Source organism: Chanos chanos, chromosome 2 (genome assembly GCF_902362185.1).
Source record: "Chanos chanos chromosome 2, fChaCha1.1, whole genome shotgun sequence".
NCBI lineage: Eukaryota > Metazoa > Chordata > Actinopteri > Gonorynchiformes > Chanidae > Chanos > Chanos chanos.
Window position 1 is genome coordinate 35,689,155 of NC_044496.1, and position 22,183 is coordinate 35,711,337.

The following is a 22,183-nucleotide window of genomic DNA, read 5'->3' on the forward strand; positions in this document are numbered from 1 at the left end:
AACCAATTTAAGGCCAGCTATACAAATATTTTGGGATTCTTTTTCTTGCAGGTGCATACCAAATACAGAAGACCATTTTTCTTAGTTGCATCACATTTGAAAACCCCCTCTTCAAATTTACAGATGCAAGTGACAAACCATTCGATACTTCCTTTGAATTTATTCAACATTATTTTGGCACAAATAAAATAAGGCACGTTCACTGCATTCTCACACAAAAATAAAATTGAAATACCACTATACAAAAATAATTGCTTTTCTACCTTTTTTTCTGACCGGTTGTGTAGTATTAGTTTACTAAAAACAACCAACTGATTCAAATCAAATTACATTCAAACTCTTAAACACATCTCTTTTTTTGTCTGGTTTATTGTAACACTATCAGTATTTAAGGAGATTTAGAGGGGAGGAGTAGCGACATTTCTAAACAGCAGTAAGCTGCAGTCAGTTGGGACAAAAGATAATCCTGGCGTAGGTAAAGTGCTTTGCTAATATAAAGAAGCAGTGGTAGACAATACTACCCCCCGAAAGCAGTGTGCATGGCTATTAACACGGTTTCTCACAGCAGGTCCACTTTTTCACACAATCTTATTCTTCTCCCAACCAGCAAAACAAACATTAGACAAATTAGACACACAGAAAGGTCACAGGGAATCAGATCACAACAAGAACAACAACAACATAAGTTGCATCGGAACAGGGTGACGTTAGTCTTCAAATGGAGCCACATTTCTGAATTCAGTACGTTCAGGAGCAAATTCAATGCAAAGCATGGGGAGAAAACAAGTACATCCCCAGAATTACATTAAACTGGATTCTAAGATAAACCTGATTATCCTAACCAATTCTCTCTCTCTTTTTTTTGCATTAGTCTGTGAACAACTGGCACTTCAAACAAGATCTGGGATTTTACAGTATGTATGCAAGTTATTGTGATTTCCTTTTACATATATATGTCTAAATAGATGTAGATGATGTAGTCTTTACAAACCAAGACCTGGACACAGAGCACAGATGAACCATACCATGGTGTCAAAACACAGATCCATATGTTGTGTTGCTGAAAGTGCTCCTAAAGATTCCATAAATATTTAGAGAACGATGATCTTCAAATCTGTGACCGAAGTGCTACCCATTCCACTGCAAAAATGATTTCAATCTAAATCATAAAAAAAAAGTGGGAAAAATTGTAGGGATGGTTTTAAGACTTCAAATCATTAAAAAAAAAAAAAACATAGCTGTTAAAATGTGTAAGAGTCCTCAGGGCCTGCTATCACAAATGCTTTTATCGATAGAGACCGATTATAAAAAGCTTTATCGATAGAGACCGATTATAACAAGCTTTTATCTATAGAGATTGATTATAAAAATCTCATTACTATAGCTGACTGGTAGTTGTAACTGGATGAGGTATTTGTTTCATATCAACCTTTTTTTTCAGATGCTACCAAATGTTTAATATGAGCAGAAGTAACCAATATACCAGACCAAAGTCAAAAACTAATCTTCATTAATGAAACTTTAGGTGCAGTCTCACACTGTGCAGATGATGAAAACGAAATAAAACTTTGTCAGAAAAACATCTCTAACCATCCCTTTTTTTATGATGAAAAAGAAAAAGAAAAGGAAATTAAAAGTGCTAAAAGAAAAAAAGAAAAAGAAAAAAAAGAGAAGAGTATTAAAAGGTCCTTTGTGTGCCATTGTAACAGTGCTGTCCAGACATTCAAGCGCTTGTCCGTTCTGTCTTGTGTGGTCAGGTGATTTTCCACAGCAGACCTGCTAACACTCAGTACACACTCCAGACTCTCCCCTGATCCCTTTCAAATGACTCAACTCTTATGAGTCTCAGATCTGCACGTTAAACTCATATGAATCTCACTTCTGCATGTTAAACGTGACAAATGGAGGTGGAAGAGGCAAGGTTTCCAAGCCTATAGAGGAAGCAGAAGTTGAACAGGCTGTGTTTCCCCGCACGAGTGGTGGTGGTGGGGGGTTGTTGTTGGCCTCCTTTTCTGGGCTGGAGCCAATCTTGCCCTCAGAGCGTCTTGGAGACAACGTCATCCATCTCTGTGGACGATGCCTCTGCTCCGGTTCTAGCACCTTCTGCTTCGTCGTCCGTAGAGGGTTGGGGACTCTGTTCCGTGTCTCCGTTGACCTGGCTCGCCACGGTTGAGGCATTAGTCAAGCGTCTGAGGTCGGTGGAGTCGTGCGGCCCATTTGCACCTGTCTTATCTGACTCTCCTGCAGAGCTGGGGTCTGAGTCAGCAGCTGTCCAATGTGATTCTGGTGTCAGGTTCTGGTGGATGGTGTGGCAACGGGTTAAGGTTCTGTTGCGTCCCCGTGGGCTGTTCGGTTCTGCCGCGGGGTTCTGAGACTCAGTCCCGTGGCTGGAGGGGTTGCAGCTCTCCAAAGTCTCTCCTCTCCTCAGCCTCCGTCTGTCCGGTCGGCCATCCACAGTCTGGAAAACCAAACCCCCATTAATCCAACAGCAGAGAGGTGGGCACTGAATTTACTCAAACTATTTCCTTTTCTAAACTCAACCACAGAATCGAAAAAACCGCTGCTGAGAGCAGGATGTGACTCAGATCAATTTTTTACAACAAGGTCCTAAACACAGAACGTCTTCCATCTTCAGATGAATTACTGCCACTGTGACATGGGCTCACATCTGGGCTAATATTACTGAGGCTATGCGGTATCTACTACCATTAAATACTGTGAAACAGAAATCACACAGGTTCACTAGCTCCTGTTCACCAATCCTGTCTGTCTGCTCTCCAAGTGAGGGCTAGAATAGAGGAATACCTGGTGGGGACTTGTGGAGTTTGTGGTTTCCACAGTTCTGCCTTTTATCGTGGCGCCCCTTGTTGTTACCCTGTGAAAAGTCAGATTACATTAGGATGCTGTGGGCACGTAACCTGGATTACCACCTCATATTTACAATATTCATGTGACTGCATGCTGCTCTCGCGGTTGATACTGCAGTGACAGTAACCAAACCAATGGATCCAATAAAATCCCAGAAAAAAATGATGTGACAGATCAGATGTGGTCAAACCAATCTGTGACTGATACAGAGATATCAAGTTATTACAACTCACAGTCTCTGGCTCACTGGAGTACTGAGTGTTGTAGGTTTGTGTACCTGTGTGTGTGTATCCTGTTCTAACACTGGAGTACTGAGTGCTGTAGGTTTATGTACCTGTGTGTGTGTATCCTGTTCTAACACTGGAGTACTGAGTGTTGTAGGTTTGTGTACCTGTGTGTGTGTATCCTGTTCTAACACTGGAGTACTGAGTGCTGTAGGTTTATGTACCTGTGTGTGTGTATCCTGTTCTAACACTGGAGTACTGAGTGTTGTAGGTTTGTGTACCTGTGTGTGTGTATCCTGTTCTAACACTGGAGTACTGAGTGCTGTAGGTTTATGTACCTGTGTGTGTGTATCCTGTTCTAACACTGGAGTACTGAGTGTTGTAGGTTTGTGTACCTGTGTGTGTGTCCTGTTCTAACACTGGAGTACTGAGTGTTGTAGGTTTGTGTACCTGTGTGTGTGTATCCTTTTCTAACACTGGAGTACTGAGTGTTGTAGGTTTATGTACCTGTGTGTGTGTATCCTGTTCTAACACTGGAGTACTGAGTGCTGTAGGTTTGTGTACCTGTGTGTGTGTCCTTTTCTAACGCTGGACTCCTGCTGCTTCTGCCTCTGCTCAAGCGAGTTCCCTACAGAGAGAGAGACATCAGAGAAAAATCACTTCACGCTTCATATGCAGGAACTCTCCTGAACACAGCCACACCCATCAATAAACCTCAGATCATATTTTCAGCCTTATCTCCAGAGGATCTGTGTTTGTGGTAAAGAAAACTGTACCATTCTGCTGGTCCCACAGTACAGAGGAATGTAACAGCCATGAGTTAAATGAGAAATGATTTTCAGAGCTACTTTTGTGTGTCCTTGTTGAGAACAGCACTGGTATCTTCTATGTACATTGGTAAATGGATAGGTCATTGTAATGAATTCTTACCCCCACTCTGACTCCCTTTACTGAGCATTCTGCCTGTGTCAGTTTGACTGGAGGCTTTCTGCAGCATCTTCACAATCTCTGTGTTCTAGAGGACAAAATGAAATCACATGTATTTCAACATATCCCTCGCAATACCCATGTCTCATGGTAAAGGACAAATCCACACGGCTGTTTTTCCACAGAGGGCGAGAACCAACTTCATTTCAACAGTATATAATTTCTTTAGACTGGTTCATTGATTAGTCAAAGCGCTCAAGGTCATGAGTACTGAAAGCAGTAGTGAAAGCTGAGACAGCAAAGTTCCCTCTAGCACACACGGACACACACAAAGACACAGACACACAGAAACACACACATGGAAACACATAGACACACAGAAACACACACATGGACACAACAGACACACACACACAAAGTCACATACATACATACAAACACAAGCACACACATGGACACACAGACTGAAGGCAGATTTATACTTCTGCATAGGTTCTACGCGGAGCCTACCCCTGTTTTGGTGTACCTTGCGTCGCCATAATTACATCGCCAAAACGCTAGCTTGCAGTGGGATTTCTATACCACTGTGTTGAATTTCTTCATGCATTACAATCGGTGGTAAGAACAATGGTAAATAAAAAGTCGGAATTCTGTCTTTGCACAGCAATATCTATAAAACAAGCTTTGCATTAAAAAGAAGGACTTGCTTCGAAACATTGGGGAGCAAACAACAGAGCTCTCAAAATAACGTGCGCTCATTTCGCCATTTTGCTGGAAATTTTTCAGTGGCGCCTGAAACTGAGCGGATCATGTTGGAGATGGAGCTAATAAATGTTGAACAACAGTTACTTTTACTGAAATTACGGCAGCGCAGAAAAGACAGAAGACGTTGGAGGAGATGGTGTGTGCGACCACCGAACCGATTGAGGCAGAAGAAGGGCGATGCTACCACGCGGACCAATGACAGTTGTTGCAGTCTGCGTCGATGCGCGTCGCATAGTTACATTTCTGGGGAGGTGCGTGTCAGGCTACGGTGTAGGGTACACAGCTACGTAGAGCGTACGGTGTAACCACAGCGTAGATTCAATGCAGAAGTATAAACTGGCTTTGACACACACACACACCTTTCCTCCTATCTCCTGGGCACAGTCGAGCGGGGTCCTCTGTCTCTTGTTCCTGAGGTGCAGCAGTGCCCCTCCCCGCAGCAGCAGCTCCACCAGCGCTTGATGCCCCCCCTTCACTGCTTCATGGAGGGCCGTGTTACCGTGGTTATTGGCCATGTTTACCAAGGCTCCGCCCTGAACAGAAACCAGTCGTCATTTCAGTCAAAGATTTACTGATCAGTGTTTTAATGTTGTCATTTTATGGGCATTTAATGTTTGAAAATGATTCCCCTTCCTGTGATGTATCAAACGGATGAATTTATTCCTACAAACCAATTGTCAGGTCTAATGCTCTGTCTCGTCTGTCTGATAAGATTGTTATGCCTTGTGTTCATATGACCGGCCAAACAAGATTACAGACTCAACAAAAGGTGCTCGTAATGAAAGACTCGCCTACAAATCAGCTGATGAAATACCTGTCGCTGTGGTGCGCTATGGCATTTTCATACAACCCAAGACAAAGAGCAGTCATGGCTGCTGCATCTGTTTGGGGTACTTTGTTTATCTCCGGTCCTAGGGGTTATATGCCCAGCACTAACATGTGAATTTACATAGAGAGTGCAATATTTAGTCTGATAACCTTATCAGGTGATTGGTGCTGTAATAAAACAGTGGAAGTTTGCTCAGGGTTGGAGTATTGTTTCTGAGGGTCTGTACCTGTACCAGAGCTGTGGCGGTCTCCACATGTCCCTTTAAACAGGTGTGAATCAGAGCTGTGTTCCCATACTGGTCCTTCTTGTTCAGCTTGGCATTATACTCCAACAGAGACTTCACCACCTACACACACACACACAGAGACAAACACATGCGCACACAGACATACAGACATACACACAAACACACACGCACAGACACACACACGCGCACACACAGACATACACACGTGCACACCCAGACATACACACGCACAGTGACACAGACACACACACACACACACACACACAGTGACACAGACACACACACACAAAGACACACACACACATGCATACACACGCACGCACACGAACGCACACACACAAAGATGAACTAAATACCTTTGCAGTAGTTACATGCCTTTCATCAGAGCGGCAGAAGGAATAGCTGTAGTCATTATTTTACAGTAACTCTTCAAACATTCCTGACAGAGTAAAGGAGACACAAAATAAAAACCAAAGTACATTTTCAGAGCTCAGATGTACTTTTGAATGATCTGACATGCCTGGGTGGATAACAGACTTTGAAGGGCAATATGAACGTTAGTGACAGCTAAGCTGTGACTGGTGGACAGCTATAATTTGATGTGTTGTCATTGGCTGGGTGGTGTTGAGCACCTACCTGAAGATGGGAGTTTTGGCAAGCCAGGTGCAGTGGGGTTGCACTCTGGCTGTTGCGGGCATTGATGTTGGCGCCGTGGCGGGTAAGTAGAGACACCAGCTCAGTGTGGCCGTGCAGCGCTGCCACGTGAAGAGGAGTGAAACCATCTACACTACAGCTGTTCACACCCAGGCCGTCTGTCTGCAGACTCGCCAGCCTCTGCACAGAGACAGACCAACAGATGGGGGGGGGGGGGGGGGGGGGGGGGGGGGGGGTGAGAGGAAGAGAGAGAGAGAGAGAAAAGGAGAGAGAGAGAGGGAGAGGGGGGAGAGAGAGAGAGAGAGAGAGAATTTAGTGGCTATATTTTCACATGAAAACATTAGTGACGTGCCTGTACATTTTTTGTATTTTCAGGGTCATCTGTAATACTTCATTGAAAATGTTATTATCATTCATATGTTAATTGACATGAACAGTGATATTGTTTTACTGTGCCCATATGATCCCTGCCCTGACTGTGGACAATGCGATAAAATAAAGATGAAGAATTCAGGAATGAAAGCCGATCAGTGTTTGTATGTGTGTGTATGTGTGTGTGTATGTGTGTGTGTGTGCATGTGTGTGTGTGTGTGTGTGTGATGCAGACCTTTTGTGTAGGTTCACAGCGTGGGCACTGACACAGAGGGTGGCACAGTTCAGTCTGAGTGGGCATCTCAGCTCTCTCCCCTTCTTCATCAGGATCTTCATCTACCCACTCCAACAGGTAACGCACCTGTCCCAGTACACACACACACACACACACACACAAACCAAGACATGCAAACATAAACACACACCACACACCACACACCACACACACACACACACACAAACATACACATACATGCACACGTATACACACAAACACACACAGACACAGATTAAAATCCCGTCAGAAATGTCTTTATAATACACTGCCGCTTTACTAGGTCACATGTGGGTGATAATATAGATTTGGCAAAGACACACTGGTAGAGACAGATACAAATGCTTTTCAGCGGGTCTTCAATGACCTCATTCCCACTAAAGACAGACCAGAGAATTTACTGAGTTTCAATGCACTAATCACTTGGTATAAATAGTCTACACACAAAGCACATTCCTGGGAATTCTCCACCTTAAGACCTCACACAAAATCCACTGATGTAGAAAATACAGCTTGTTTTAAATGGCGCTTGGAGACCCGTTAAATATGACATCACAATGCTATCATCTGACCCATCACTGGCCAATCACAAGGCAGATACACCCACTGCCTCAACTTGCAAATTCACCTCAGAGAAACCGGTAATTGCTAATGTCATAAACTGGGTTTATACACAGGGTAAAGGAAAGTAAACCAGCTGCTAGATGTCCATGCAGATTGAGAAAGATGTAAACCAAACTAAGGAACAGTACAGGATGGGGTGACACTTGATTAGATTCATAAAACACTGTTCAATTAAAACTCGCTGCTCTGACCCAGAACTAAAAGAGTTTTATAACAGTTTGAATTCAAGCACAGTATTGAAGTTTTTAGTCTTTAAATGATAAAGCTATTGTAAGAGGATCTAAAATCTGATTAAGAAGAAGAGACGTCTCACCATCTCCACATCTCCATCTGCTACTGCTCTCAGTAACTTCTCTACCTGTCAATCACAGAGAAAGGAGGAATGAAAAAAGACAACAGGAAGAGAAAGAGTGTTGAGTGTTGAGCATCTTTCTTTTCTTCCTGTTTATTTGGCTGATCAGTGACAACAAGACACAGGTGATTGTTATGAATCTGATTGATATTACACGGTGAGACATGAGGGTGAAAGTGAGAGTCTGACAGTGTACTGTGAGTTTCACACATATGCTCCAGCGCACTGCCGGATTAACTTATCCTGCAACACTGGTAGACTTCCATACATGTGACAGACAGAGTTACAGACAGATTTACAGACAGAGTTACAGACAGAGTTGAGTTACAGACAGAGTTACAGACAGAGTGAGAATATGGTGCAAGGGGTCATGGCCTTACCTCTTTATGACGAATCCGTTCACTCTCTGAGTGGGTCTCCACAGTGAGGGAGGAGGTACTGGACACAGAGGAGCGCTGACTGCTGCAGTCAGACGTCAGAGGAGAATGGCTGGGAGACTGAGAGAGAGACAGACAGACAGAGAGAGAAAGAGAGAGAGAGAGAGAGAGAGAGAGAGAGAGAGAAAGAGGGAGAGAGACAGAGAGAAAGAACAAGAACAGAGGGAAGGGGAGTATGAGAAATGTGTCAGGGAAGAGACAGGCTATACCATCAGTTTGTCAATAACTGCCAGCTTCAATGACCTTATATTAAACCAGCAAAATAAACTGGAGGGCGAAGTTAAAGGTAAATAAACAAATGACTAAAAGTCTTCCACATAAATTGTCCAGTCAGCTGTCTGCTGAGCGTACGCTATGGATCATTTTCCTCTCCAAAGCATATACTAATAACATTCTAAATACAGAAGAATAAAAAATGAGATAAATAAGGGATTTAAATTCCTTAAAAAAGAGAGATATAGAGATATAAATGATAATTTCAGAAGAACGATCATTATGATTAGATTAGATCTTTTTTTTTTTCATCTCAAGAAAATCAAAGAGTCATTTTTTGTCCTGAGAAATGAGCATGTTATTGGATTTAAATGAACATTCCAAGACCAGACGGACAGTCCTACCTCAGTGCTGTTCTCTTTCTTAGAGCCACTGTGTGTTCTCTCCATCAGGGACAAAACCTGCACAATGAACCATAACTTTACTGTGTCCCCACATGACCCTGCTCCCATTAAGTCCAGTCTGTAAAGATCTCTTACATCATGTTAAATCCCTCAATGGTTTATTTATGGAGTTTGTCTTGGCTGAATAAAGAGTTTGTTAGCGGACAGAGGGGAATACAGTATGTGCATTCCTTATGCATGTTTTAAGTATGACTGAAACCTAAGCTGTATTAAGTCAAACCCTCTTCAGGGTTTAGCAAATCCACTTCTTGCAAATACAAAAAAGCATATTACAAATACAAATATTTTGAATATTTTGTCTAATCTGCAGGAACAAGATAACACTGTGACAGCACAAACTAAAAATACTTTTTTTAAATGCATTAGATTACATAGAATACTTTCTACATGCACACATGAGCATGCACACACACACACACACGCACACACACGCACACACAAACAGAAACACAAGCACACAAGCTTAGTTAATTCAAATAAAGAACAGATGCAGTGATGCATGTTGTAGACAGCAGTGTATGGGGCTGAGAGGAGCAGACGTACCCTGGAGTTGAGTGCACACTGCAGAGGAGTGTCCTTGGCTTTGTTATGGATCTGAGTGTTAGCACCGTTTTCCAGAAGAACCTCAATGATTCCCTCATAGCCCCAGCGTGCCGCTATGTGTAACGCTGTGTCCCCTTTGTCGTTCTGTATGTTCAGTCGACACCTGTGCAGGTCGTAGTACACCAGGGCCTTCACACACTGTCACACACACACACACACACATACACACACACACATAGGAAGACACATGTTGATCTGAGAGATCACAAATCTCTAGGCTCAGCTGTGAAACTGTAGACATAAAGGTAAATGAGGTTGCTATGGTAACCAAACACTAAAATGGACGCAAAACAATACTGGGTGACCGACGGCACTGTGTGCATGCGTGCGTGTGTGTGTGTATATGTGTGCGATTGTGTGTGTGTGCCTGTGTGCATAGTTTGTTGGATTGTTCCTTTAACACTGCTGTGAGATTCAATGGTGGTGCTGTTGGTTGGGACTCACATCCTCATGTCCGTACATGCAGGCCAAGTGCAGAGGAGTGTTTCCATTATTGTCCTGAGCATCCATGTTTGCTTTATAGTGCAACAACAGCAGCTGCAGACAGAGAGAGAATGAAACACACAGAGAGAATACGAGAGAGAGAGTATTGGTATTCTGGAATTCCATAATCTGCTGATACCACCTGACAATAATCATGAAAAAAATAACGTCTAACTCCAGAGCAAATGACTATGTGCGTGAGAACGGAACACATGAAACAGCTCTCTCACCGTGACCCCTTGGTAACCTTTCTGACAGGAGAGGTGCAGGGGCGTGAGGGCGTGGTAATCTGTGGCGTTGACCAGTGCTCCCTTTGACACCAACAGGTCAATCAACCCAGACCGACCTATCAGCAACAACCACATACAATGACTTCATGCAACACGTCTATTACGATACATAACCAGTAAACATAGCATGAAGTCAGTTGGCCGATGTGTGACATTGGTCAAGTGACACATTACCACACAGAGCAGCAACATGAAGAGGGGTATAGCCTCGGTCGTCACGAGAGAACGGCGTGACTATGGACGGATCATTCAACCTCCTGAAAAAACAACACGCATCATCATGGAAGTAAAAAAAAAAAAAGAAAACCAAGCAATAAACTTTAAATCAAATACTGCAGGTCATCACTACTTCTGGCGATGTGTTTTGTTTATACATAAATTGACACAATATACACAAATTACATACAAATTCATCTAATCAGGCCAGCTGGGTAGTTTAGCATATATACTGGCCTATGTGGGAGAGTGACATGGTCTGAAAAGAAAAAAAAAAAAAAAAAAACAGTCCACACTAGAGTCGATGTTGACGATATAAAACCCATCCTCACGCCTTTCTGCTACTCGTCACCTATTGAGTTTACCATGCAACAGTGGCACAATCTGACTGTAGTCTCTACTGTTAGTTCATCTGACTCAAACCAGCAGAAACATCAGACTACAGAAAACCAACTGAAGGCTATCAGAGTCGGTCATACTGCAGGTTTTAATGAACGTGAGCTGTGAGTGTTACTGAAAATCAGATCAATTTGAAGGACCTCTTGTTTGAGATCAGGACTGTGCATGAAGGAGGAAAAACTAACCTTCTGACGAATGTGTTAACTGATATTAACATTCCGACGTTCAGTGGAGTGTTCAGTGTGGCTCACTCACCCAGACAGGCGTTGCTCACAGTTATCACAAGAACAGAGAGGATGACACATCTTCATCTCATCTTCCTCTGCCTCACTCTCACTGAGCAAACGCTGCACCTCCACCTCATTTCCGTTAACTATGTGCTGGGGTTGACACACACACACACGCAAACACACACACACACGCGTGCACAAACACACATGCGCACACGCACACGCACACACAAAATGCATAACTTTATTCTTTTTAACTACCATATTAGAGACAGTACATCTTAATGCTATAAACCAAAGTTAAACTGTCCAAGTAGCTGTTAATCTGGTGTTCTAATTTATTTTCTATACGGTTTAATGGACACAGAAGGATGCAGTATGTGCAGTGAGCAGCATCAGTGAACACGAACACAATCCCAAATACCAATGCACTAGAGTGGCTCTGCGACTGCTGCAGCAATAATCTCATAATCCGGAAAAAATATAATCCAGCAGGAAGAATGTGAGTCCAGACCACATGTATAAAAGCACTGTTTTAACTTGGCCCATCTTTAGCTGCAATGTTTCAGAAATCGTTCATTTGTTTGATTGTTTTTTTTCGCCCTTGGTCTCTGACTGATTAAAATGTGAAAGCTTCCGGTACAAGCTGAACCCCTATGTGTGTGATATCACAGATAATCAGAGAGAAGAAGAAGAGAGCCTGTGTCGAGACGGCTTGGTTTACCTCAAACAGAGACTCTATAGGTGTAGCGGCATTCTGGGACAGCAGGTTCATTCTCTGCCTGAGGAAGAGCTTGTCATTCAGCTCACCCTGTCAAACACACAACAATTAACCTGTTTTTCACTGTTTGTAACACAGGGACCACTCAGTCAGTCAGTCAGTCCACCCTGTCAAACACACAACAATTAACCCGTTTTTCACTGTTTACACCTGAGGAACCAGACAGCCAGAAAACGAATCCTAATGTGACAAAGACCTGGCATCACTCACAGCTACATTTAACATACACTGATTAACTGGAGCAAACACACTTCACGTCACACAGCTCAGAGCTCTCTCTCCCTTTCTCACACACACACACACACACACACACACACACATGGCTCTGTCTCACTGATAAAACTGACCATAGAGCCCTGGCTGAGGTTGCCCTGGCTGATGTATTCCACTGCAGCCTCGAAGGACGTCAGGCAGTAACTGAGCTCATCCTTGGCAGAGTTACAGAAACGAAAGTTCTTTATATAACTTAGATTGGCCATCCTGAGGAAGAGAACACACAAAGATCAAGATCAATATCTGTGGTCTCATCATCAACAACGACAGGTAAGCATGTATCTGTCTGGGTTTGTGTTTGGGCTTTGTTCCTCCAAAAACAGCTTGTAACATAAAGAGCACGGATGCCTCCAATGCTGCTTGTAAACAGGATGCAGAGTTTCATTAGCAGACAGAAAACTCACCAGTTTAAAACTCACTAGAGTTCCATTAGCGGATACAGAACTCACCAGTTTAAAACTCACCAGAGTTTCATTAGCGGATACACAACTCACGAGCTTAAAACTCACCAGAGTTTCATTAGCGGATACACAACTCACCAGTTTGGTATTTCGGTTTTCACCAGAAGATAAAGAATCACAGAGAGGAGATCATCAGCACACATGGCCTCAATGCTAACTACAGAGAGAGAGAGAGAGAGAGAGAGAGAGAGAGAGAGAGAGAGAGAGAGAGAGAGAGAGAGAGAGAATGAGCTATTTGTGATTATCACAGCATTGGTAAAATATACTTAACACACAACAAGTGTGTTTCTGTCCATACTGAGTCCAGGATTTGTATTCATTAAAGTGTTTCAGGGCTATTTCCAGGAATCATGCTAAAATCAAGTTTCAGAGGAAAAGCAAAATGAGGTCGGAATAAGAGGGATGTCTAAGGCAGTTCACTCTCCAGTGCCTCTACGTTTAGTTCATGACATCTGAAACAGCAAAAGGACATACACTTGTACTGCCCCTGTATCATAACACTGCACTGGGAAGGATTATAAAAATGATTCTCATTTAGGCTGCCTGATAGAAAATCTCAGATCAGCTCAGAGTGCCAAATTTATGTTTGTGGCTGAAACAATGTTTTCTCTCTGTCTGTCTCTCTCTCTCTTTTTTTCTCTCTCTCTCTCTGTATGTCTGACAGAAAATATACACCTTTTTTTGTTAATCCATGGCATCAAAACAATGACACGTCACTGCAGAACTAAATGGCATCTTTCCTCTCACTAAACCTTGAAGGCTGCATTCTCACTGCAGCTTGTCTTCAGTAAGTAAGAACACCTTTTGAAAAAACACCAACCTTTTTGTCAAAGTCTCAAGCAATATACGCCAAAGGAATATTTCAGGAATAGATTTTAAGTGTGAATGTACAAAAGCAGGAGCTAAACAGTGTCACTCTTGTAAATTCAGAGCATTAAGGACCGATTTCACACCCTCCACAACGTGTCAAGACCACTGTCCCAGGCCTCTCAAAGGCTTGTCTACCCTGGCCTCTCTGTACAGCCTTGTTGACTCAAATTGCTAAACTGACTGTTTGGCAAACAGACATTAAGAGAGGATTCCTTTACTTTCCACAGACTGGAAGGAGCTGTTAGCCTGCCAGCAAGCTTCAGAGGTTTTAACTCAGACAGTAAAGAGACTGTTCCCTGTATACAGAGTGAGGATAATTCACTTATAGAGTAGTTAGCAGCCAAACAACACAGCACAGTGAAGAGAGGGCTTCTCTGTAGGGGTGTGTCTTTTCCATGGCCTTTGGCCTGCAAGCTACACTCACCTCTACTGTAAGATTAATTTTGTTTTAAATAAATCATTGTGCAATAATTACTATACTGGTGTCATAATTGACCCTTCGCTAAGCCCCTCCCTAGAACAGCCACTGTCCAACCGTTAGCAACCATAGCTAGACACAGGAGGCCTGTCAAGCTTTCAGAATGAGCGGAAATGCCAAAACAGTGTGCATATGGAACCTGCAAATCCGACAACAGATATCCTCAAAGTTTACAGGGGGTGTCGTATTTTTCACTTTTCCAAAGCCAAAAACATTAGAGGAGAGATGTCAACAGTGACAACATTTAGCAACTAAACTCTGTCTCTGTGGTGATTAACGACTGCCACGGCTAGGATAACACTTCACATTGGCAAAGAAATCTGTGTAGCCTTTATTGTGAGTGATACACTAAACGAGGCCATACTGCCATGTCAAATGTATTTGCTAACTGACTCAATGTTATTGATAACATGCTGGTGCTTTGTTTTTGCTTTGTTTACGCACTATGTTTGTAATGAAGAGGTAGTTGTACTTGACGTTAGCTACTCAGGTATTAACAGTGACCACAAGGCTTGTAGGTTTTAGTGATGTATGCAGTGCTACTTTAAAAAGTTGGCTCTGACAGATTCTACTACTAAACATCCTTCACCGGGTTAGTTTTATATATCTTGTTTTATTTTGCATTTGTGCATGTGCTTCGATCAATAGCTCATCCTAGGCCAAACCAGCTTTTCCCTCGATTTTAATGTCCTCTTCATTCACAATACTCAGCCGACAAACTATATTTTGAATGTAGCTCTCAAATGCATATTGTAGTCCTTTCTAGCTACTTCTCTCTAAAATTTCAGAACTATAATTCCAGAAATTTGATATTATCTCCTTTGGAATATCTCTCACTGATATGGTTGAAATCACAATAGACTGACATGCTGGGTGTGAAAGCTTGACAGGCGTGGCAACAGTAATCAAGGGGGCGGGACTTAGCGAAGGGTCAATTACATGTGCACGTGCATGAGCGCGCGCACACGTACGGAGGGCACCCACCTCTGCGGCTGGGAGACTGCATAATTGTGAGAACGACCTTTCTCAAACAGAGCAGTTTGTGTTGCGGGGACTTGCAGCGATTCAGCTGACTCAGCTCTCTCTTTGCTCGAGGGATATTTATACTAAAGAGAGACGGAGACAAACACACAAAAAAGAGACGATAAAGAGAGAGCAAGGCAGAGAGATAGGCAAACACACACACACACACACACCTCTTAGCGCCCAGACAAATTCCTGAAACACAGTGACTTGCACTGTAAGCATAGCTCTAAACAGGAAATATTCACTTCCCAATGGCATTTCACAGAAAAAAAACTTTCAGTCAGATCGACTATTATGTGAAATGTGAGCTGAGGGTTAAGGTTAAGGTCCCTTTGTTTGCTCACAGTCTAAGGTTAAGCAGTAAAAAAAACACTTATCAAGGACACACATATTGTACAGGAAGAACAGCTACATTACTATTAGTATGTAGATATTCAAAGTTATCTGTGACAGGTACTCTTAAAATATTTGGCTGGCTGAAAACAGACTGTAACGAGGGGAAAAAAGGGAAGTGAATACAGATCTGCAGATACTGGGGAGAAAAAAAGCACAGAGGGGGAAATCCACCTGAATTCAGACTTGACCCCGAGGTCTTTCTGTTGCAGATCTTGTAGACTCCTGGCTGTCTTATTAAACGCAGCATCCTGTCAAAAAAGGGAACATGGTTTTAATGTTACAATGAACACAACTTGGGAGAGTTCCTCAAGATTACTCAACCATGACAAGCTTTGTACCTCTTCACATAACACAACAAACAAACTGTTTTAAAAAGTTTTAAGTACCTGACTTGCTTCAAGGGTCCCCACATAACTAAAGATGATATCATGGATACCATGATGTACATACATCTACAGAGATAAAAAGACGCACACACACAGGTAAAGTGAAGTCAGTGAATGTTCTCCACACTAGGCCACTTCAACCATTTCAGCTCTAAATCTGTGATCTAGTCTTTTGGTATCAAAAGACAAACAAGAGCAAGTCACCCATATTACTAAGGCACACATTTAACAGTCAAGCCACTAAGCTAGTTTAATTCCATTAGGTTACAAAAAAGATAAATATATATATATATATATATATATATATATCGATGTTTCCATTACAATAGATCAGGCAGAGAGCACAGGCTGGGCAGTATATCACCAAACAGGGTTTCTTATTTAAATGGATCAAATTAAGTCAAAAATCAAGACTGGCCAACAAAAGAGGAGGCAGAAACACCGCTACTGGACAGTCTCGTCATTTGGGTTAATGTTACATAGCTGAGAAGTCCTGTTTCCTCCCAAGGTCCTTCCTCTCACCTCCACTGCTTGTTTGAGAAGAGTCATCTGGAGTTCCTGCTTGGCTAGCACTTTCTGAAAGCAACCACGGCAAGCTTGATTATTTCAACACAATACACACAGACACAGACACACACACACAGACAGACACACACACACACAGACACACACAGGACTCGAGTAGCTGTCTCAGCCCTTGCAGTATTGTTTTATTGTATTAACTGAGTGACAAACAAGTCTTGTGTTGAAGTAGAACTACACGGTGCAGGGTCGGACTGGTGACAGACCACGGCCACATGTTGGTCGCCATCTCAGGAAGGAGCGGGTAATGTTCCCAACTTCCGGATGTTTGGTCTGGGAACCAAACTCACTTCTCTTGTTTTACTGGCAAGATTCTCTCCTCTGTTCCACTCGGCTAGCGGCAGTCACTTCCTGCAGCAGAATAGTCAAAGCCTGGGGGCCCGGGGAGAGATGTATACCCTGAACTCGCCACAGCACTCTCTGAACCTTTCCCCACACTCCATGAGCTACAGGTACTGTCATCAACAAACGTCCAGCCAGCTTTGTCTTCTTCAAGTTTCTCCACTGGAAGAGCTGTCCATGTACATTTGTCAGCCTGCTGCTAATCTTCCCAGATGCTGTTGTGTGTGTCACACACACACACACACACACACACACACACACAAGGACATACACACACACACACACACACACACAGGGACATACACAAGGACACACAGAGGATGGAAAGGTGGAGCTGGCACTCACCAGACGAGAATCTCTCAACAAACACTGAAGGCATTTTGTGTACAGGGCATTGACAGAGTCCTACGGACATGAGCAACATACACTCAAATTAACACCATGCATGGGTTTAAAGCCTCAGTTTTGTAGATTAGAAGGCCAACACAAGCCTAATTAATGACGTAAGATGAGACATTTGGTTTCATCAGGTATGAGGAGATAGTCATGGGTTAAGAACGAAGCCAGGGGCTCACAATGTGATGTCGAAGCCCCTTCCTTTGCTGCTCTCTGAAGGCGTGGCAGAAGGTGGAGACAGACCGATCGAGTTTTTCGGTATGACGGCCCAGGAACTCTTTGGCATCCTCCACGTTCTTCAGACAGTACGGAGCAGTGACTGCACTCAACTCCACTGACAAACACAAACAAATGACAGTCAGTAACTCTGTGCATCTACAGGGCGTAATCTTTACGGTCTCTTATCTGTCCTGAACTGCTGTGACTGAGGAATACAATTCTCTGGGTTGTCTTAAAAAAGGTATTTCTTTAATTCAGGTGAGAGCAGTGTAGAAGAGCTCCAAACACTGCTCTCAAGCCCAGCTGACAGTGAAGCTCTGTCGGCTCAGACAAGCCCAGCTGACAGTGAAGCTCTGTCAGCTCAGACAAGCCCAGCTGACAGTGAAGCTCTGTCGGCTCAGACAAGCCCAGCTGACAGTGAAGCTCTGTCGGCTCAGACAAGCCCAGCTGACAGTGAAGCTCTGTTGGCTCAGACAAGCCCAGCTGACAGTGAAGCTCTGTTGGCTCAGACAAGCCCAGCTGACAGTGAAGCTCTGTCGGCTCAGACAAGCCCAGCTGACAGCCTCATGCAATGCCAGTCTTTGTGTAATGGAAAATCTTGTCAGTACAGGCTTTTTTTCCCTCCTCACCTGTCACTATAGCATATATGTGGGGGGCCCAAATTACAGATCACTCTACTAAAGTAAAGTAGCACTAAAGTAGCACTCCACATATTAATCATTAAAACAGACGAACAAACAAACCAAACTATAAAGCACAGATGTGACATAGAGAGAGAGTTGTACCTGGGCTCTGGTCGGCAGTGGAGTCGAGGGGGCGGGAGATACAGAGGATGCTATAAGCCTGTTCCTTCTCATTATAAAATGTCTCCTCAAACAGGATGGGCACTGAGCCCACACACTGGAACCCAGCTCCCAGTTTCACTTGGTTGTCCTGAACAGACACTTCCTGTTCGACAGGAAACAACGCACATTTGATTCAGAACTGAACAGAGCATACCAATAAAGAAAAAGTTAAAAATAAATAAATAAATATAAAAAAAAAGAACCGAACAGAGCACAATTCAACTCCTCACAATTCGACCAGAAACTCTGCGTGTGTGTGTGTGTCTCATCATTACATTGGCTCTCAGGGAGGCAAGACTGACAGCTGATTTCATAACTCTAAACCTAACTACTGATCAGTCTGTTGAGGCTTCTCACTGTTTGCTCTTATCAGATTAAACTGATGAACCATGGCCAAGGGAGAGGAGGCATCTTCAAAACTGTGAAATCTAGCTACAGTGGAATTTAAACTCAAAGCACTTAAAACAAACACTGAATCTGCCCCATAACATTACTCCTGTACTGTTCTCTATGACAGAAACCATTATCAGAGAATATGATGGCTTTGGATTCAAAACTGATCATTAATAACAGACAGGATCGAGTGACTGAATCAAAGGGATGCATTCTCTCTGCGTCAGTGGCGTTAAGAAACCACTAATCAAATTAGTGGAGGGAACTCTGATACTGCTTAGTTCACAGCTTAGACGCAACCAGTACAAATGTTAAAAAGTCCAAGAATGAGTGGGCCTTGCCCTAATCTAGGCCAGGGAAAGGCAATGTCTTCATACATACTGGCACTACTGCGGGATTTGGACTGAGGCCTTAATCTGAAATCTAACATGCACCATGGCCCCTCAGAACGAGGCTAGCCCACTCCCGAGTACTCATACCTTCCCATCCACGGTCTGGTAGCCCTGTTCTGCTGGCAGGAGAACGTAACCTTCGAACTGGGATGCAGTGCATGTTCCGGCAGGCAAGCTTCCGTAACATGGCACCAGGACCTGTGACAGACACAGAGAGAAAAGATAAACACAGTCAAAGATACAGAGAAACAGTGACAAAATGTCCCCTGGTATCTTCTTATCTTAAAAAAACAGTGGTTCCTCCTCATCTCAGCCCCTGGGCTTCCAGAACTACCCCACATTCCTTTCAGCTCAATATTCACCAAGCCTTTAATGCACTGGTTCAGGTCAGCTGCAGGTGAAGTAGTGTAACTGTGTTAAATGCCCGCTGAGAACTGCTGTACACTGGGTGGACAGACACTTTAACAACCATCCAGGGGACGGACATCTGTAGCAACATGTCAAACTCAATTTGTGGCGAGAGAAATCAGCACTCCGCCACTGAAGCCTCAGTGTACGTAGGCTTCTGCTTCAACTCCACGAAAAACACATGTGATTTCAGCCAATCAAAGCCCCGATGAGGGTCTGAACGGGACAGTCAGATGTGCTGGATTAGGGTTGGAGAAAAAGCCCTTACGTTGAGGGAAAGAAGGTTTACTGTAAGGATGGTCAGGCAGCAGAAGTTCTGTGGGACAGTATAACTGTTACTGTGCTTTTACTTTTTCTCAGACTAGACAGTCACAGCCTGTGTCATAATACCACACGCTGATTACATAAGAAATGAACCACCAAAGTGAACTAAAGGAGCTGACTCGAGCATACCTTACACACTCAAAGCGTTTCTGTTCAATGTCTGGGCAAAGCTGGGAAAATGCTGACAGAAACAATCAAATCTTTCAGTATCAGATGCTAGTCTACCACACACCACAACCACAAGCAAAGCAAAGATTCTTAACAGACCAACAAACTAACTCTGGAATATTTCAACTTCATATACATTTCTCTGTGTGGAAGAACGAGAGGAAGAAAAAAAAAATCACTTCATTTTTTCCCTTCCTTCGTCCTTTCATCCTCTACCCTTTCAAGGTGTTCATTATCAATGAACGCCTATCACAGAAGCGTTCATTGATAATGTGCTGTTGCAGTTGGAATCACATGAGGAATATGGTGACTCAGTCAGAACCCATTCCCTGTTCTTATCACTCAGCTCAGTTGTCCTCAGGGCCAAGAGGAGTCAGACACCATGACACACCAATAACAGTTTACCCAGCCAACAATCCCTGTGCACTATACCTCAGGCCACTCTGCCACATCACTCAGTCGCTTACTGTAGCCCTCTCCTCCCTAACTCTGCCTTTTTAAAGACATCAATATAAAATATCCTCCAGCCATATCAAATAAACCTATGCTGTGCCCTTCAGTATGATACCACACAGGCAAAAAAGGCTCTGTCTGACACATTTTAGAGGAGGAAAAATATTTATCCAGTGAAACAGATACAGAGCAGGATTCGTGTCTTTGCTAACAGCTCAAATGCAGTGTTTACATTAGTGAATGCCAATGTATATCAGAATGGTCACTTCTGTTGTGTTGATTACCCACAATGCCATGCAGCTCTGCCACTTTGCTGCATAGGTCTGGTCTCTGTTTCTCCAAAGCGAGGTAAAAAGGGTTTTTCAGGACGTTTTCATCATACACAGCCATAGGGAGACCACACTCCACCTCCTGAGAGAGAGGGACAGAGAGAGAGTGGGGGGGAGAGAGAGAGAGAGAGAGAGAGAAAGAAGGTCATGAGGCAGAGGGAGAAATGAAGGAAAAGAGGAATGTAAGAGAGCAAGAGGAAAAAAGTTGCACATAATCACTTTAGAACCACTTCATGACAGTAGTTCCAGATGACAGGTTCATGGGCTCTCTGGTTTCTCTCCAACTGTGAACAGAAATATTTTTCCAACACCAAATTTTTCCTCCCAAAAGTCCTTTCTAAGGTTAAACTACTCACAAATACATGTCTGACAGTAAAATGTACTTCGATTCAAACATCCTTAAATAAGGACAGAAGATTCTGGATTACAGACTCCTCTGCTTGTTTGAACCATTAAAAAAACAAAACAACAAAAAAAACCCAGCAAAATACTCTTGCCGAAAAACAACGGGGATCTTGTTTCGGTCTCTTCTGGTCTTGCTCCTCAGCCAGCTGCTCCTCAGCTGAGCTCAATACTCACCCTATGGAAATGAAATTAGCTTTGTGTACCGCCCCAGTGTGTAGTAAAAACAACCACATCAGGCATGGCAAACCACAGTTGCCCAAGTGTGTAGAGAGGGAGCAGGAAACATACTAGTCAGTGGTGTTTGTCTTGTGTTAAAAGAGAAGATTCAATATGGTCTTTAGTGAGCGCCCTCTCTGACTGTGAAGCACTGACTAACACAGATGTTCAGAGGACAGAGGTGGGAGGGACATTAAAATCATCTGCTTGAGTTGAAGAAGAAGAAGAAGAAGAAGAAGAAGAAAAGTCACGAGACACACCTGTTACACACATCTTCCCTTTTGGAAAGCAAATGCTTTGTGATTTGTTTATCTAGCAGTTTCATTACACAGGTACCATCAGCTATATCCTTATTTCAGCTACAATAAAACCAAAAAGGTCAACTTAAAATGATCTGTGAATATAGTGTTGGTGAATAAACACAGCATAACAGGTTCCTCTTCAACATCATGTTTTACAGGCCTACTTAGTTTAGTTTCATCAGTCTTTTGTTTAGTGAACTGTATATAAAATGTTTCTAACAGCTCATGTTGATTAGTGTATTTTGTGAGATCCCTGTTGATCTACAA

At 43.1% G+C, this 22,183-nt stretch overlaps 1 protein-coding gene across 2 annotated transcripts; it reads right to left on the minus strand.

The window, feature by feature from the left end:
- Window positions 1-1,705: 1,705 nt before the first annotated feature.
- ankrd27 (ankyrin repeat domain 27 (VPS9 domain)) lies at window positions 1,706-21,057 on the minus strand. Of its 2 annotated transcripts, XM_030764662.1 has the most exons (28): window positions 20,953-21,057; window positions 19,399-19,509; window positions 18,473-18,629; window positions 17,642-17,796; window positions 17,412-17,471; window positions 16,665-16,718; window positions 16,143-16,208; window positions 15,928-16,004; window positions 15,319-15,440; window positions 13,065-13,143; window positions 12,600-12,732; window positions 12,196-12,276; window positions 11,497-11,621; window positions 10,801-10,883; window positions 10,567-10,682; window positions 10,298-10,390; window positions 9,794-9,991; window positions 9,191-9,247; window positions 8,517-8,633; window positions 8,098-8,142; window positions 7,122-7,247; window positions 6,497-6,694; window positions 5,840-5,959; window positions 5,144-5,317; window positions 4,023-4,107; window positions 3,657-3,720; window positions 2,806-2,875; window positions 1,706-2,458 (listed from the first exon to the last, which is right to left on the minus strand). In XM_030764662.1, exons 1-28 carry the CDS (start codon window positions 21,052-21,054, stop codon window positions 2,036-2,038), a joined length of 3,291 nt encoding a protein of 1,096 aa, XP_030620522.1. In that variant the 5' UTR covers window positions 21,055-21,057; the 3' UTR covers window positions 1,706-2,035. The 2 variants fall into 2 exon arrangements, with proteins under 2 accessions (XP_030620522.1, XP_030620523.1); XM_030764663.1 differs by lacking the exons at window positions 16,665-16,718; window positions 17,412-17,471; window positions 17,642-17,796; ... (1 more) ...; window positions 19,399-19,509; window positions 20,953-21,057 and having other exon boundaries at window positions 12,196-12,282; window positions 16,143-16,225.
- Between the last annotated feature and the right edge of the window lie 1,126 nt (window positions 21,058-22,183).